Genomic DNA, 18582 nt, shown 5'->3' on the forward strand with positions numbered 1-18582 from the left:
GCATGGGATAGTTTATCCTGATTCAATAACAGAAACCTATAATCATTTCATCTGAAGTGAATACCCTATTGTCATAACCCTAGATAGTTTACAATAGGAATTATTATTGGAGATGTCCTTCTCACCTAACATCCCATGCTGTTGAGATACTCTACATAAGTTAATATTGTGAGAGTCATATTCGAGCCTGGTGAGAGGTTTACACTGATAAGACAGACAGAGAGAAGAGAGAGAGATAGAGTGAGGGAAAGTGTTGAAAGACAAGGGTGGTGATGGAGGGAGGAAGGCAGGGGGAGGAAGGGAGGGAGGGAGGGAACTAGACATGGAATGGGAATGATACATTCAGAGCGAGGCAGAGGGAATTGGAGAGAAGGGTGTCCAAGTATTTTTATTGGTGATTGTCCATTCCAATCATTTTTGTAATAAAAATATTTTGACTTGGCAATTCTGATTATTTGACAGGACAGAGGAGCAATATAATATACTGCTCAAAAAAATAAAGGGAACACTTAAACAACACAATGTAACTCCAAGTCAATCACACTTCTGTGAAATCAAACTGTCCACTTAGGAAGCAACACTGATTGACAATACATTTCACATGCTGTTCTGCAAATGGAATAGACAACAGGTGGAAATTATAGGCAATAAGCAAGACACCCCCAATAAAGGAGTGGTTCTGCAGGTGGAGACCACAGACCACTTCTCAGTTCCTATGCTTCCTGGCTGATGTTTTGGTCACTTTTGAATGCTGGCGGTGCTTTCACTCTAGTGGTAGCATGAGACGGAGTCTACAACCCACACAAGTGGCTCAGGTAGTGCAGCTCATCCAGGATGGCACATCAATGCGAGCTGTGGCAAGAAGGTTTGCTGTGTCTGTCAGCGTAGTGTCCAGAGCATGGAGGCGCTACCAGGAGACAGGCCAGTACATCAGGAGACATGGAGGAGGCCGTAGGAGGGCAACAACCCAGCAGCAGGACCACTACCTCCGCCTTTGTGCAAGGAGGAGCTGGAGGAGCACTGCCAGAGCCCTGCAAAATGACCTCCAGCAGGCCACAAATGTGCATGTGTCTGCTCAAACGGTCAGAAACAGACTCCATGAGGGTGGTATGAGGGCCCGACGTCCACAGGTGGGGGTTGTGCTTACAGCCCAACACCGTGCAGGACGTTTGGCATTTGCCAGAGAACACCAAGATTGGCAAATTCGCCACTGGCGCCCTGTGCTCTTCACAGATGAAAGCAGGTTCACACTGAGCACATGTGACAGAGTCTGGAGACGACGTGGAGAACGTTCTGCTGATGAGATCCTCAGACCCCTTGTGAGACCATATGCTGGTGCGGTTGGCCCTGGGTTCCTCCTAATGCAAGACAATGCTAGACCTCATGTGGCTGGAGTGTGTCAGCAGTTCCTGCAAGAGGAAGGCATTGATGCTATGGACTTGCCCGCCCGTTCCCCAGACCTGAATCCAATTGAGCACATCTGGGACATCATGTCTCGTTCCATCCACCAACGCCACGTTGCACCACAGACTGTCCAGGAGTTGACGGATGCTTTAGTCCAGGTCTGGGAGGAGATCCCTCAGGAGACCATCCCCCACCTCATCAGGAGCATGCCCAGGCGTTGTAGGGAGATCATACAGGCACGTGGAGGCCACACACACTACTAAGGACATTACATCAAAGTTGGATCAGCCTGTAGTGTGGTTTTCCACTTTAATTTGTGACTCCAAATCCAGACCTCCATGGGTTGATAAATTGGATTTCCATTGATTATTTTTGTGTGATTTTGTTGTCAGCACATTCAACTATGTAAAGAAAAAAGTATTTAATAAGATTATTTCTTTCATTCAGATCTAGGATGTGTTGTTTAAGTGTTCCCTTTATTTTTTTGAGCAGTGTATATATCATATTTAAAAGATAAGTAGATCATTATACACTCACTGGATGAGAATTCCAGGGTTGTGTTCATTAGGCACCAAACGGACTGAAACAGGGAGGAACTATCTGGACTGGTCCAATAAGAAATACTCCCTTTTGTGTTCCGTTGCAAAACAGTTGCGTGCCCCAATGAACACCACCCTGTTCTGTCATCCATGTTGGTTAATGAGACATTATTGACAGTGAATCTTTTCAAGCATAAACACAGTGAATATAGTAAACAAACACCAAGTGTTTCTGCAGGCTCCTTCGGGAACAGTGGATCAGAGCCAGATACGAGAGGAAGGAGTTTGTGTGTGTGGAGAGACAGGAGCCTTACTCTGCGGGTAAGACTGAGTACACACAAACACATGCACATATGCATACGAACAAGCACGCTCGCATGCACACACACAGACAGACAGACAGACAGACAGACAGACAGACAGACAGACAGACAGACAGACAGACAGACAGACAGACAGACAGACAGACAGACAGACAGACAGACAGACAGACAGACAGACAGACAGACAGACAGACAGAATGTGCCTGAGCCTTTCTCTCGGTCTTTATCCTCTCACCCCAGTGTGCTCCTTAACACCCCTGCATTCCACACTCAGAGAATAATGGACTTTCTAAGGCTCAACAGCTGATACAGAGAGAGAGAACAAAGAAAGAGACCTCAACATTCCCTCTCTTTCCTGGAAAGCTATTAAAATAATATCAAAGGCCATTCAACTTTGAGAGATTTGACTGTCTTTGACTGTCTTTGAGAGTTTTTTCTCGTGCTTCTTTCCATTCATGTGGATTCATCAATGCTATGCCTACATATGTTATCTCAGGACTACATGAGCAGTAAAGAGCTGTTACTTGGAGACGGTAATAGGATAAGCCTTGTGCCGCCTTGTCATCTCGCTTCAGCAACCGCCACATTGTCGTCCTTTCCTCTACAAAACCCTTCTGTGATGCAGAAAGCAAGACAGAAATGTGCTAATAGGGTTGGGTAGTTTCTAAATGTAATCTGTTAGTTACTAGTTACCTGTTCAAAATTATAATCGGTAACGTAACTTTTGGATTACCCAAACTCAGTCACATAAATCTGATGTAAGTCACATAAATCACTCAGGTGGAACAAACTGAAACTTGCGCCTTTTTTCAATGCTGCATTGAAAAACCATTAAGAAAACAGAAAGGTGTGATAATGTATTTTTTTCCACAAACATCCTTTCTGAATTTAAAAATAATCCAAGCAGTAATCATCTACTTATTACAATATTTTTTGGGGTAAACAGATTACACCACCTTGACCCAGCCTCAGCAAACACACACACACACACACACAGTCGGTCAGTCGGTTAGTCAGTCAGTTAGTCAATGTTAGTCGGTCAGTCAGTCTGTCAGTCAGTCGTCATGTAGTCGGGCATCATCATTATCTCTCTGAGTGTCTCTGTTCTCTTTGCCGCCAAAGAGGAATCAGCCTTAAAGGGATAGTTTGGATTTTGCTGACTTCCCTGGAGTCAGATGAACTAGTGGATACCATTTTTATATATCTGTGTCCAGTATGAAGCTGGACTCTGGGGAGCATGTTAGTCTTTGTGCTAACGGTAGTTAGCATTGGCTCGCGAAAATACCTCACGAAAATAACTTCCTTCATACTGGATGCAGATACGTAAAAATGGTATCGACAAATTAATCTGACTCTGGGGAAGTCAGCAAAACCTCTTTAACATGGTCACTCACACTCCTACTCCCAGTGACTCTGGTTCTTGTCTCAGCTGACTCTGGTGTTAGATCTGACCTGGAGTCTGTCAGCTGTGATCTCTGTTAGCGCGAGTGGTACTATAGAGAGTGATGTGGCTGTACCAGGATCGTGCCAGTGGCTGAATGGTGGGTGTGTTCTGGGTTTATCTATATCTGTCTGTCTCTCTGTTTATCTGTCTTTCTAGCTGTCTCTCTGTTTCTCTCTATCTACCTCCCTCTCTGTATCTCTATATTTGTCTCTCTGTTTCTCTGTTCCTCTATCTCTCTATCTGTCTCTCTGTTCCTCTGTTTCTCTCTCTGTTTCTCTATCTACCTCCCTCTCTGTATCTCTATATTTGTTTCTCTGTTCCTCTCTCTGTTTCTCTCTCTACCTCCCTCTCTATCTCTATATTTGTTTCTCTGTTCCTCTCTCTATCTATCTCTCTATCTGTCTCTCTGTCCCTCTGTTTCTCTCTCTGTTTCCTCTTTATCTTTATTTCACTCTCTCGTATTCACTCTCTCGTATTTTCTCCCTTTCTCGCTTCCTTTCACCCCATCTCTCCTTTTCCCTCTATCCACCGTTCTCTCTCTCTCGCTCTCTCTCTCTCTCAGAGCATGATGACTTCATCACTACACCAAGAAGAGAGGGAGGGAGGGATGAAGAGAAAGAGGTGGGGGATGGAGAGAGGTAGGGAAAAAGGGGGAGGTAGGGATGGAGAAAGGAAGGAAGGAAGGAAGAGAGGGAGGGATGGAAGAATAAAAGCAGTACTTGTGTTCCTTCCTTCCAGCATGTTTCCCTTGATATCAACCTGGCCAGATTGCATGATTTGCTTCAGTTCTGTGATTTAATTTTTTTATTTTTATTTAACCAGGTAGGCAAGTTGAGAACAAGTTCTCATTTACAATTGCGACCTGGCCAAGATAAAGCAAGCAGTTTGACACATACAACAACACAGAGTTACACATGGAGTAAAAAAAACATACAGTCAATAATATAGTAGAAAAATAAGTCTATATACAAAGTGAGCAAATGAGGTGAGATAAGGGAGATAAAGGCAAAAAAGGCCATGGTGGCGAAGTAAATACAATATAGCAAGTAAAACACTGGAATGGTAGATTTGCAGTGGAAGAAAGTGCAAAGTAGAAATAGAAATAATGGGGTGCAAAGGAGCTAAATAAATAAATACAGTAGGGGAAGAGGTAGTTGTTTGGGCTAAATTATAGATGGGCTATGTACAGGTGCAGTAATCTGTGAGCTGCTCTGACAGCTGGTGCTTAAAGCTAGTGAGGGAGATAAGTGTTTCCAGTTTTAGAGATGTTTGTAGTTTGTTCCAAACATTGGCAGCAGAGAACTTGAAGGAGAGGCGGCCAAAGGAGGAATTGGCTTTGGGGATATACCTGCTGGAGCACGTGCTACAGGTGGGTGCTGCTATGGTGACCAGCGAGCTGAGATAAGGGGGAACTGTACCTAGCAGGGTCTTGTAGATGACCTGGAGCCAGTGGGTTTGGCGACGAGTATGAAGCGAGGGCCAGCCAACGAGAGCGTACAGGTCGCAGTGGTGGGTAGTATATGGAGCTTTGGTGACAAAACAGATGGCACTGTGATAGACTGCATCCAATTTATTGAGTAGGGTATTGGAGGCTATTTTGTAAATGACATCGCCGAAGTCGAGGATCGGTAGGATGGTCAGTTTTACGAGGGTATGTTTGGCAGCATGAGTGAAAGATGCTTTGTTGCGAAATAGGAAGCCAATTGTAGATTTAACTTTGGATTGAAGATGTTTGATGTGAGTCTGGAAGGAGAGTTTACAGTCTAACCAGACACCTTGGTATTTGTTGTTGTCCACATATTCGAAGTCAGAACCGTCCAGAGTAGTGATGCTGGACGGGCGGGCAGGTGCAGGCAGCGATCGGTTGAAGAGCATGCATTGAGTTTTACTTGTATTTAAGAGCAGTTGGAGGCCACGGAAGGAGAGTTGTATGGCATTGAAGCTCATCTGGAGGGTAGTTAAAACAGTGTCCAAAGAAGGGCCAGAAGTATACAGAATGGTGTAGTCTGCGTAGAGGTGGATCAGAGACACACCAGCAGCAAGAGCGACATCATTGATGTATACAGAGAAAAGAGTCGGCCCAAGAATTGAACCCTGTGGCACCCCCATAGAGACTGCCAGAGGCCCGGACAACAGGCCCTCCGATTTGACACACTGAACTATATCGGCGAAGTAGTTGGTGAACCAGGCGGGGCAGTCATTTGAGAAACCAAGGGTTTTGAGTCTGCCGATGAGGATGTGGTGATTGACAGAGTCGAAAGCCTTGGCCAGGTCAATGAATACGGCTGCACAGTATTGTTTCTTATCGATGGCGGTTAAGATACCGTTTAGGACCTTGAGCGTGGCTGAGGAGCACCCATGACCAGCTCTGAATCCAGATTGCATAGCGGAGAAGGTGCGGTGGGATTCGAAATGGTCGGTAATCTGTTTGTTGACTTGGCTTTCGAAGACTATAGAAAGACAGGGTAGGATAGATATAGGTCTGTAGCAGTTTGGGTCAAGAGTGGTCCCCCCTTTGAAGAGGGAGATGACCGCAGCTGCTTTCCAATCTTTGGGAATCTCAGACGACACGAAAGAGAGGTTGAACAGGCTAGTAATAGGGGTTGAAACAATTTCGGCAGATAATTTTTAGAAAGAAAGGGTCCAGATTGTCTAGCCCGGCTGATTTGTAGGGGTCCAGGTTTTGCAGCTCTTTCAGAACATCAGCTTACTGGATTTGGGAGAAGGAGAAATGGGGAAGGCTTGGGCGAGTTGCTGTGGGGGGTGCAGTAATGTTGACCGGAGTAGGTGTAGCCAGGTGGAAAGCATGACCAGCCGTAGAAAAATGCTTATTGAAATTCTCAATTATAGTGGATTTATCGGTGGTGACAGAGTTTCCTATCCTCAGTGCAGTGGGCAGCTGGGAGGAGGTGCTCTTATTCTCCATGGACTTTACAGTGTCCCAGAACTATTTGAGTTTGTGTTGCAGGAAGCAAATTTCTGCTTGAAAAAGCTTGGCTTTTCTAAACGCCTGTGTATATTGGTTTCTAACTTCCCTGAAAAGTTCCATATCACTGGGGCTGTTCGATGCTAATGCAGAAAGCCACAGGATGTTTTTGTGTTGGTTAAGGGCAGTCAGGTCTGGAGAGAACCATGGGCTATATCTGTTCCTGGTTCTAAATTTCTTGAATTGGGCATGCTTATTTAAGATGGTGAGGAAGGCTTTAAAAAAAAAATAACCAGGCATCCTCTACTGAAGGGATGAGGTCAATATCCTTCCAGGATACCAGGGCCAGGTCGATTAGAAAGGCCTGCTCGCTGAAGTGTTTCAGGGAGCGTTTGACAGTGATGAGTGGAGGTCGTTTGACCGCTGACCCATTACGGATGCAGGCAATGAGGCAGTGATCGTTGAGATCTTGGTTGAAAACAGCAGAGGTGTATTTAGAGGGCAAGTTGGTTAGGATGATATCTATGAGGGTGCCCGTGTTTACGGCTTTGGGGTGGTACCTGGTAGGTTCATTGATAATTTGTGTGAGATTGAGGGCATCAAGCTTAGATTGTAGGATGGCTGGGGTTTTAAGCATGTCCCAGTTTAGGTCACCTAGCAGCACGAGCTCTGAAGATAGATGGGGGGCAATCAGTTCACATATGGTGTCCAGAGCACAGCTGGGGGCAGAGAGTGGTCTATAGCAGGTGGCAATGGTGAGAGACTTGTTTTTAGAGAGGTGGATTTTGAAAAGTAGAAGTTAAAATTGTTTGGGTACAGACCTGAATAGTAGGACAGAACTCTGCAGGCTATCTCTGCAGTAGATTGCAACACCGCCCCCTTTGGCCGTTCTATCTTGTCTGAAAATGTTGTAGTTCGGGATCGAGATTTCAGAGTTTTTGGTGGTCTTCCTAAGCCAGGATTCAGACACGGCTAGGACATCCGGGTTGGCAGAGTGTGCTAAAGCAGTGAATAAAACAAACATAGGGAGGAGGCTTCTAATGTTAACATGCATGAAACCAAGGCTATTACGGTTACAGAAGTCATCAAAAGAGAGCGCCTGGGGAATAGGAGTGGAGCTAGGCACTGCAGGGCCTGGATTCACCTCTACATCGCCAGAGGAACAGAGGAGGAGTAGGATAAGGGTACAGCTAAAAGCTATGAGAATTGGTCGTCTAGGACGTCCGGAACAGAGAGTGAAAGGAGCAGGTTTCTGGGGGCGATAAAATGGCTTCAAGGTATAATGTACAGACAAAGGTATCGTAGGATGTGAATACAGTGGAGGTAAACCTAGGCACTGAGTGATGAGAGCGATATTGTCTCTAGAAACATCATTGAAACCAGGTGATCTCATAGCATGTGTGGGTGGTGGAACTGAGAGGTTGGATAAGGTATAATGAGCAGGGCTAAAGGCTCTACAGTGAAATAAGCCAAAAAACACTAACCAGAACAGTAATGGACAAGGCATATTGACATTAAGGAGAGGCATGCTTTGCCAAGTTATCAAAAGGGTCCAGTGAGTAGTGAGGTCGGTTGCGGTCACGGTGATTCAGACAGCTAGCCGGGCCATGGGTAGCAAGTTGGCAGAAGATGGACTGTTTTTAGCCACCTCGTGTGTTTCCGTCGGTAGATTAGTGGGGTTCCGTGTGGTAGAGGGGACCAATCCAATTGGCGTTATAGTTATAGTGGCCCAAGAAAATTGGCCGATAGACCTATTCAGATAGCAGCCGATAAGACAGCTAACGATTAGCTGGCCGCAGATGGGCGATCAGGTTACGTCGTGACGGAGGGGCCAGTTGGATAACTCCATCGGGCAGATAACGTCGGTGGTCCAGTCGTGAAGGCCCGATGGGGCTCCGCATCGGCAGTAAAACAGGTCCGGATAGTTGATTGTAGCCCAGGAGTGGCTGATGGAACTCTTCAGCTGGCTAGCTCCGGAATAATTGATGTTAGCTCCGGGACCGACGTTAGCCAATAGTCACTCGGATAGCAGCTAGCTAGTTGCAAGATCCAGGTGTAAATGTCCAGAGCTTGCGGTAGAAATCCGGGGATATGGAGAGAAAATAGGTCCGGTATGCTCTGGTCTGAGTCGCGTTGTACAAAACTGGCGACAGCTTTTCGAGCTAAGGGATAGCTGATGACCGCCAACCATGGTTAGCTGAGTTCTAACGTTAGCTAGTGAACTGGCTAACTTCTGGCTTACTCCTGGCTAGCTTCTGTTGTGGATTTCAGATTTGAGGTGAATAATATATTTTTTTTTAATTGGTGAGGCGGGTTGCAGGAGAGTGTTTTGAAATTGAGTTTTTAGAAAAATATATATAAAAAGATATGCGAAGAAAATATGTAAATATATATATATACACGGGACAAGACGAGGACAAAGGATGTCTGACTGCTATGCCATCTTGGTGACATTAGCTGACGTAGGCTACTTAAACTGCAGCGGTATGTTTGATCTGCACATGTGCCAGCACCAGCAGCGCAAGCCTCTCTCTATGCTTATGTGTGAGTGAACTGAAAGTATGCATCTTAGAAACAGTTTTCACATACTAACTCTACATGTTCAAACTCAGAATCAAACAGGCTTCCCCAAAATAACATGGTCGCTGCAGTACAATGTTTATTTTGATTGCTGATTTCAGATGTGTTTATAAACAACATTATTAGGGACATCCTTCTTCCTTCACAGCATGTAAACATTTAAATGAAATGATTATATTAATCTGACTATTCACAATAATCGTATTATTGTGTGCATACTCAGTTCCAGACGTCTTCCTATTGGTCAGTCACCGGGACTGGCTCGTACCACCAGCCACACTACACGATAAAAGGTGAAAAAATTGTGACACTGACAGAACTTTGTTATAGCCTACAACCACATGTAGTGGTACTTAATCAGACCCCGTCACACTGAACGAGCCAAGATGTCCGACCGTAGACCCCGTCACACTGAACGAGCCAAGATGTCCGACCGTAGACCCCGTCACACTGAACGAGCCAAGATGTCCGACCGTAGACCCCGTCACACTGAACGAGCCAAGATGTCCAAAAATAATTTGCAACCTAAGAATGTTCACACGACGTGGACAATTGTTCTGGGATGGCAAAATCGTGGCATAAGACAGCTAAAATCGTACAGTCTGCGTAGGCCTTAAGGAGAATGGAACACTTTCACAGCAGTATTAACTGAGATGAAATGCCAGTCTGCTATTCATTCTTCAGTCACATTCTTTCACCCTGTTGTCTGTCTTTTAGTGCATTGCAGATTAATGGGATTTGATCATTTGATATTAATACTCTATTCACTGTGTGTGTGTGTGTGTGTGTGTGTGTGTGTGTGTGTGTTGGCAGTGTAGGACAGTGACAGTCCTAGTTGTCTCCGTCTGTTGGCTGAGACTTAGTGAGGACAGAGAGGCCAGTGACAGGAACAGACAGGGAGCACAAAGCCATGGTGTGTGTGCTTGCTGAATAGGGCAGAGTGTTGATTTCAGCATTGATCGTAATGTTGGAAGAAGCCATTGATCTCTGCTGAGACAATTCAAGGTGAATTATTCATGCTAGCTAAAGACAAAGACGACAGACATCACCACCTTGACCCAGCCTCACACACACACACACACACACACACACACACACACACACACACACACACACACACACACACACACACACACACACACACACACACACACACACACACACACACACACACACACAGTCTACTGGACCCCAGCTTCACTACTGAATCCTGTTATTTTGTGGCTCCCCCTTTTACGCTCTCCTCATCTCCTTCTCTCTCTCCTCCTCTCCTTTGTTCCTTGTCTTTGGAATGGGACCCCTGTGGTTCCTCTCCTCTCCTTGCAGGGTACCGAGAGGGGTTTCTATGGAAACGGGGCCGAGATAACGGACAGTTCCTGAGCCGAAAATGTATTCTGTCAGAGCGGGATGGTGCTCTGAAGTACTTCAACAAGCATGATGTGAGTGTAGTGCTATGTATATCTCTCTCTTTCTCCCCCCTTTCTCTATCTATCTCTCATTTCCCTCTCTGTCTCCCCTCTATATCCCTCCCTCTCTCTTCCTCCCCCTCACTCGCTCTCTCTGACTCTTCTCTCTCTTTGCATTTGTGAGTGTCTGAGTCTCATCTCAATTGCACTCTGAGGTCCTGAGCTGCAATTGCTTGAAATAACACACACCTTGGGAAATGTCAGGTATATTATAATTGCTTAGATCATTATGCAAAATCTCCCATTTCTCATACCCCCTTCCTCTGCCTTCCTCCTCGTTCCTTTCTCCTCCTCCTCTTCCTTCTCCCCTTCATTCCTTTCTCCTGACTATCTCTGACAATAGTACACTGTTATCGTCTCAAACTTCTGATTCTGATCTGCTCACATTCCCCAGTTGTTCTGTTCCACATAGTGGCATTGTCCCCTACTTTGCATATCAACAAAATATGCATGTTAAATCCAGTAAAGTATGATGCCCTATACCTCACCATAAACATTGGCGACTCCCTGTGCCTGTTTCAAATAGAAGTTGTCCTTAACCACAGATCAGATTACTCTATTCCCAATCCTTACCTTAACCATCAGTTGAATGCAAAGAATATCTGACCCTTAATCAGTTGTTCAGGACAAATTCTACATACTCTACATTCCACCAAAAGAAGACCTGGGTGTCAGTGAACATCATACCTCCCATACATTCTAAGCCTGATGGGGGACAACACTGGCTTCAGCCACATAAAATAGAAAACCTTGCTAGTGACTGTAGTTACTAGAGGAGGCTCATAGTTGATTGTTCTGCAGCCGAACAATAATGATGATGATGATGATGATGATGGTGGTAGTGGTGATGATGATGATGGTGGTGATGATGATGGTGGTAATGATGATGGTGGTTGTGATGATGGTGGAGGTGATTGTGATGATGGTGGAGGTGATGATGATGGTGGTGATGATGATAGTGGTGATGATGATAGTGGTGGTGGTGGTTGTGATGATGGTGGAGGTGATTGTGATGATGGTGGAGGTGATTGTGATGATGGTGGAGGTGATTGTGATGATGGTGGAGGTGATTGTGATGATGGTGGAGGTGATGATGATGGTGGTGATGATGATAGTGGTGGTGGTGGTTGTGATGATGGTGGAGGTGATTGTGATGATGGTGGAGGTGATTGTGATGATGGTGGAGGTGATTGTGATGATGGTGGATGGTGATTGTGGTGATGGTGGAGGTGATGATGGTGGTGGTGATGTGATGATAGTGGTGGAGGTGATTGTGATGATGGTGGAGGTGATATGTGATGATGGTGGAGGTGATTGTGATGATGGTGGAGGTGATTGTGATGATGGTGGAGGTGATGATGATGGTGGTGATGATGATAGTGGTGGAGGTGGTTGTGATGATGGTGGAGGTGATTGTGATGATGGTGGAGGTGATTGTGATGATGGTGGTAGTGGTGATGATGATGATGGTGGTGATGATGATGGTGGTAATGATGATGGTGGTTGTGATGATGGTGGAGGTGATTGTGATGATGGTGGAGGTGATGATGATGGTGGTGATGATGATAGTGGTGGTGGTGGTTGTGATGATGGTGGAGGTGATTGTGATGATGGTGGAGGTGGTTGTGATGATGGTGGAGGTGGTTGTGATGATGGTGATGGGGGTGATGATGGTGGTAATTATGATGGTGGTGGTGCTGATGATGGTGGGGGTGATGATGATGATGACGACGGTGGTGATGGTGGTAACGATGATGATGGTGGTAGTTATGATGATGATGACGGTGGTGATGAGGCTCCCTGTGGCTCAGTTGGCTCAGTTGGTAGAGCATGGTGTTTGCAAAAAAATGCATGAAATGTATGCATTCACTACTGTAAGTCGCTCTGGATAAGAGCGTCTGCTAAATGACTAAAATGTAAAAAAAAAAAATGTGATGACGACAGTGATGATGATGGTGGTGGTGAGGATGGTGATGACGGTGGTGGTGATGATGATGAATACTCTCCTCCCCCTGCCTTCTCTCCCTGTACAGGCCAGAGAGCCCAAGGCTCTGATGAAGATCCACACCCTGAACGCCTCCTTCCAGCCTGGGAAGATAGGCCAGCCCCACGGCCTGCAGGTCACCTATCTGAAGGACAACAGCACTAGGAACATCTTTGTCTACCACAAGGATGGCAAGGTGAGGTGAACAAATTTGAGGCAATGTTGTGTGGTCGTTGGTGTTCGCTTGGCTGCTGCTGGACACAAATAGACAGTCAGGAATGTACAGTCGACTCCTGGGCCATGTTCATTAGGGTGCACAACAGAATAAAAAAGAACATTCGGATCTAGAAACGAAAATGACATCTCTTATTGGATGAGTCCCTCCCTGTTCCAGTTCGTTTTTCTTTTGTTTTGTGTCTAATGAACACGACCCTGAGCAATGCAGGTCAACAGTCCCATATCAAGTACATTCTCTTGACTTGATCTGGATATCTGCATGCTCCGGAATGGTTCATTTGCATTCGCACCAGTCCCACAAAATTACATGTTTGTTTAGCACACTGTAGCAAAACATTTTCCAACGGAAAACATAAATGAGCATTTCTTATTGGTCAAGTTCAGTAAGTACCTCCCTGGTTCACTCAGTTTTGAAGCGTTTTCTTCTGTTTCCTGGAGAACACCACCCAGGAGTGGACTGTCTCTATCCACTGTCAGAAGCATTTGTGTTGTGAAGTGGCTGGCAGCTGAGTAGGAGTATATTTCCCTCTGCAGGACATACGTTGCAATCGCATGCCTTTAAATACACCCTAAACCCAGTAGGAAATATTCTGAAATTAAAGTCGACTGCTGTTTACAGTAATGGTGGATTATTGCCAGGAAAGAGTCTCTATCGGGTGTCAGTGTGTATGGAGATTGGGTCGTGTTCAGTGTAGGTAGCACAAAAAGTTGCCTTCCATTTCATGCCCATTGAACAGGACCCAGATCATGTTAGCATGTCTGTTATGTTTTAAGGAAATGGTGGACTGGTTCAACGCCATCAGAGCAGCCAGATTTCACTACCTACAGGTGGCTTTCCCTGGGGCCCATCACGCTGATGTGAGTCTCTCTCATCTTATCGTTCTCTCATTAATCCCTCAGTCCCTTCCTCTCTAGTATACACAGGAATTATATACAGCTGGCTCAATTCTGCTCCCTACCCCTTCTCCATGTCCTTAACCCTTCAATGTTTGCATATCCCAAGGGTCTTGATAGATATAAGCAGTGTACTGGTGTATCTTCCATCATATTGCTTATACCTTATGGATCTGCAAACATTGAAGGCTTAGGGCCAATTGGGACTGGCTACACACACCATCACATGGTCACAGAATAAAACATTTCTCCTTCTTCTCATGTATTCGTTCAGTTGGTGCCAAAGCTAACACGAAACTACATCAAGGAAGGCTACATGGAGAAGACGGGTCCAAAGGTGAAGTCTTTTAATACATACACTTTAGTTACTTACACTTTAGTTACTTTGTGACACAGCACTTATTGCTTGTAACTTCATCAGCCCATCGGGTTTCACTGCGAATGGGGTTTAATTTGTACCACACAAAACTACCTCATTAATAATGGCCATGTACAACCTTAGCCACAGTATATTTGCAGGGCCTGTGAGCTGAATGCTTGCCTTGTACTGCTTGGTGTGAATAATGTATTGTTATTCCAGTATGTGATCCTGTATGTAAGCAAAGAAAGCCATTAGTTATGAGAGTACAATAATAGTGCATTATCACAGTTGTAAACAACGTTTCTTCATTAGAGGTTATACTTTTGCCTCTGGGGGGGGGGGCTCTGGAACTAAAAGGTGTCCCCTAAATGGATAGACATATTGCCCAGAAATGACCTCATTGGACAGAAAGACAATATATTTAGGTGAATCATTAGCAACTAAACCTCTGTACAGCCTCTTTAATTCCTTCAACCTCTGTCTCCTGTTTCCCTCTTACAGCACACAGAGGGCTTCAAGAAGAGATGGTTCACTATGGATGACAGGAGACTCATGTACTTCAAGGATCCTCTGGTAAGATAGTGGGTAAATTAGGTGCCATGTCATATGGGTCAAAGAGATGGTGCTGTACCATTTCAGAACTATTAGTAACAATTTATTTAGGGCTTACGGTTCAACAGGCTCCAAAATGACTGATAATAGCTCTGATTGATAATAAATGCATAATACCCATTATAAGCAGTTCATGACAAGTCATAAAGCATTATGGCACTTATAGTACAGTGGTACTGAACTAATGTTATTTGCATGTCATATTATGCAAACAAATATACCCAAATGATTTATTGGACCTCATATACAATGTGGCTGGTCAGACGCACACATTACACATGTAACAGGTACACACAGACACAGTCTTGTATAACGAACCTTTTGGGGACACACAATTCAGTCCCATTCAAAATCCTATTTTCCCTAACCCCTAACCCTAAACTTAACCTTAACCCATACCCTTACCCTAACCAAAATACCTAACCTTAACCCTTAACCTAATCCTAAAACGAACCATAGATCCTAACCCTGGACCTAAACCTAATTCTTTCCTTAACCCTAAACTCCTTAGAAATAGCATTTGACCTTGTGGGAACTGACAAAATGTCCCCAGTTGGTCAAATGTTTGTTTGTTTACTATTCTTGCGGAGACTTCTGGTCCCCAAAAGTATAGTTAAACACGTTCACACACCTCTCTGAGTCTCCTCTCCTCTCTGTTTCTTTGTGAGGATGCCTATGCGCGCGGTGAGGTGTTCATTGGTAGTAAGGAGAACAGCTACACTGTGCTCCCCGGCCTTCCCCCATCCACCCAGGGCTACCACTGGCAGTTTGGCATCACCATAGTAACGCCCGACAGAAAGTTCCTGTTTACGTGTGAGACCGAGGAGGAGCAGCAGGATTGGATGGCTGCCTTTCAGGGTTTGGTGAATCGACCTATGATGCCCCAGGAATATGCAGGTAACCATTCACATGGCTCTACCCAGGATATGTCCAAGGAAAACATATACATTTTCTACATTTAGCAGACAATCTTATCCAGAGCGACTTATAAGAGAAATTAGGGTTAAGTGCCTTGCTCAAGGGCACATAGACAGATTTTCCCCCTAGTCGGCCTGGGGATTCGAGCCAGCGTCCTTTTGATTACTGGCCCAACACTCTTAACCGCTAAGCTACCTGCCGCCCCTTAGTTGAATAATATTTGGGGTCTTTTACTATGGGTGATATGTTGAGTAAGGTGTCCAGCATACTAATAGTGACCTAATCACCTTCCGTTGTTGGATATTTCTCACCAATACATTTGATGCCCTTCTGATGATTGGTGAATTGATAGCTATATGCTTCCACTGAGTTCATGGCAGTAGAGGCTATGACAGTTTATGTGGAGCTGAACCACTCTATTTTACACAGTTGATTTCTCCTGGTACCTGGTTAAGTGACTGCTCTCTCTATCTCTCTCTCTCTTTCTTTGCAGTGGAGGCCCACTTTAAGCACAAGCCCTGAGAGGAGGAGGACAAGAAGGAAAAAGAGGGAGGCTGGACATATCCCCTGGATGAAGACAGATAAATAGGATCCTTCTCCTCATAAGAGAAAAAAATATATACAATTAAAGATAAACCACACAGAGCAGTAAAAGAGGGGGTAGAGAGGACTACAGAGGGTGGTGTTACTGTCCTGTTGCCATACTCCTCTACTCTGCCTTACCCCAAATCCTGCCCATATATAATGAACAAAAATATAAAACGCAACATGCAACAATTTCAACAATTTTATAGAGTTACAGATCATATCAGTCAATTGAAATAAATTAATTAGTCCCTAATTTATGGATTTCACGACTGGGCAGGGGCACAGCCATGGGAGGACTAGGAGGGCATAGGCCCACCCACTTGGGAGCCCAGCCAATCAGAATTAGTTTTTCCCCATTAAAGTGCTTTATTACAGACAGAAATACTCCTCCGTTTCATCATCCGCAAGTGAAAAAGCCGGATGTGGAGGTCCTGGGCTGGCGTGGTTACATGTGGTCTGCGGTTGTGAGGCTGGTTGGACATACTGGCAAATTCTCTAAAACGACGTTGGAGATGGCTTATGGTAGAGAAATTAACATTCAGTTAATTGGCAACAGCTCTGGTGGACGTTCCTGCAGTTAGCATGCCAATTGCATGGTCCCTTAAAACTTGAGACAGCTGTGCCATTGTGTTGTGTGACAAAACTGCACATTTTAGATTGGCCTTTTATTGTCCCCAGCACAAGGTGCACCTGTGTAATGATCCTGCTGTTTAACTGTCTTTATATGCCACACCTGTCAGGTGGGTGAATTATCTTGGCAAAAGATAAATGCTCACTAACAGGGATGTAAACAAATGTGTGCACAAAATTGGAGAGAAATAAGCTTTTTGTGCACATGGAACATTTCTGTGATCTTTTTTTTCAGCCCATGAAACATGATACCAACACTTTACATGTTGCATTTATATTTTTGTTCAGTATAGTTGGAAAGAGAGCCCAGAATTATGTTGACCTCCTTAACTCATTAGAAGTCCCACCAAGTTGACAACACCCTTCAATGGCGCTGCTAGTGCTGAGTGATTAGTGCTCTTTGAGGTCGGTTTCGGTTAGATAAGAAAATAATCAAGTATTTTTTACATTAAATGCGCTATTCATAATGTGGGTTGAATACTGTAACACAGAATAAAACAAATTAATAAAATTCCCATGAAGGTAGTGACTGCCCATTACTGCTTATCACTTATTACCCATCATTTATTCACATTACTTTAATCAAATATTTCAGTTGATGTGTATTTACATTTGTTTCATTTTATGACTTATTTCATTCCAAGTCATCATCTCATCTCCATAGAGCTGCTGCCTATGCTGTCTGACAAAATCACAATTTTAGTAGTTCAATTTTAGTAGTTCTTTAAAGTATATAAGGCATACTTTATGACTGCTGAATACCAGCTATCAATCACTTAGATCATGTATTTTCAGGTAGAGATACCTTGTGAAGCAACAGATGCTCTCTATATATCACCTCACAATCACGCATTCTTCTCTCTTCCATAGCAATTGAAAAGAAACACAGATGGGACAAGTAGATTCGCAATGGATTATGGTCATTGTAGTTAATGACTACATGTTATGCTCTAAACTATGTAGAATATTATCCCTGTTGGAAACTACAACTCCCTACCATATTGCACAGTTCATGCTGTATGCAATTTATCTCTAGAGAAACTGTGCAACTCGAACAAAATGGAATTCAAATAATTTTACCGACGTTGGTCAATTAGTTGTTAAAAAAACCCGAAAAATAACCGACATTTCGATTCATCGCTCAGCACTAGGCACTATACATGCTAAAACAGATTTTCTGGCAAGTGCACCCTCTATTCATCTCTATGACCCTGCCTCATGTATCTCCAGACTCAGCTTTGTGCCAACTCCACCCTCTTAGTCACTTTATCTTTCCATGTCATTGGACTCAGGAGTACATCTGAAATGGCACCCTATTCCCTATAAAGCACCTTTATAGGGCTCTGGTAGTAGTAGTACACTATAGGGAAGAGGGGGCCATTTCATACTCACACACTGTTAATCAGAATCACCATTATTTGCCAAGTACATTTACACATACCCAGAATGTGCCTTGGTGCTGCCAGCAGTAGACAATATACAAACAGAATACAGACAAATAGACATCATAGAGAATATACAATATTGGAACAGTAACCATAAAACATCAAACTGTGGAGTATAGGCTGATTACAGTGGGAATAAACCATTTACAGAGGGGCTATATCTATATAAGCAGAGGGAGGGATCCTGCCGTGGATTCTGTGTTGTACGGAGGTGTACATACTGCAAAGGCA

The 18582-nt window shown here is 44.3% G+C and overlaps 1 protein-coding gene across 3 annotated transcripts in view; it reads left to right on the plus strand.

The window, feature by feature from the left end:
- LOC106601846 (arf-GAP with dual PH domain-containing protein 1) overlaps positions 1–17421 on the plus strand; it is a 30944-nt gene extending 13523 nt beyond the window's left edge. For all 3 annotated transcript variants that reach the window (XM_045715665.1, XM_045715663.1, XM_045715664.1), the window contains 8 exons: positions 2182–2264; positions 10543–10655; positions 12716–12862; positions 13678–13761; positions 14072–14134; positions 14660–14731; positions 15439–15667; positions 16182–17421. In XM_045715665.1, the coding sequence (XP_045571621.1) occupies positions 2182–2264; positions 10543–10655; positions 12716–12862; positions 13678–13761; positions 14072–14134; positions 14660–14731; positions 15439–15667; positions 16182–16210 (820 nt within the window). In that variant the 3' untranslated portion in view covers positions 16211–17421. The remainder of the gene's footprint in view (positions 1–2181; positions 2265–10542; positions 10656–12715; positions 12863–13677; positions 13762–14071; positions 14135–14659; positions 14732–15438; positions 15668–16181) is intronic.
- The last annotated feature ends 1161 nt before the right edge of the window (positions 17422–18582 follow it).

This window comes from Salmo salar, chromosome ssa03 (genome assembly GCF_905237065.1).
Source record: "Salmo salar chromosome ssa03, Ssal_v3.1, whole genome shotgun sequence".
In the NCBI taxonomy this organism is placed as follows: Eukaryota; Metazoa; Chordata; class Actinopteri; order Salmoniformes; family Salmonidae; genus Salmo; species Salmo salar.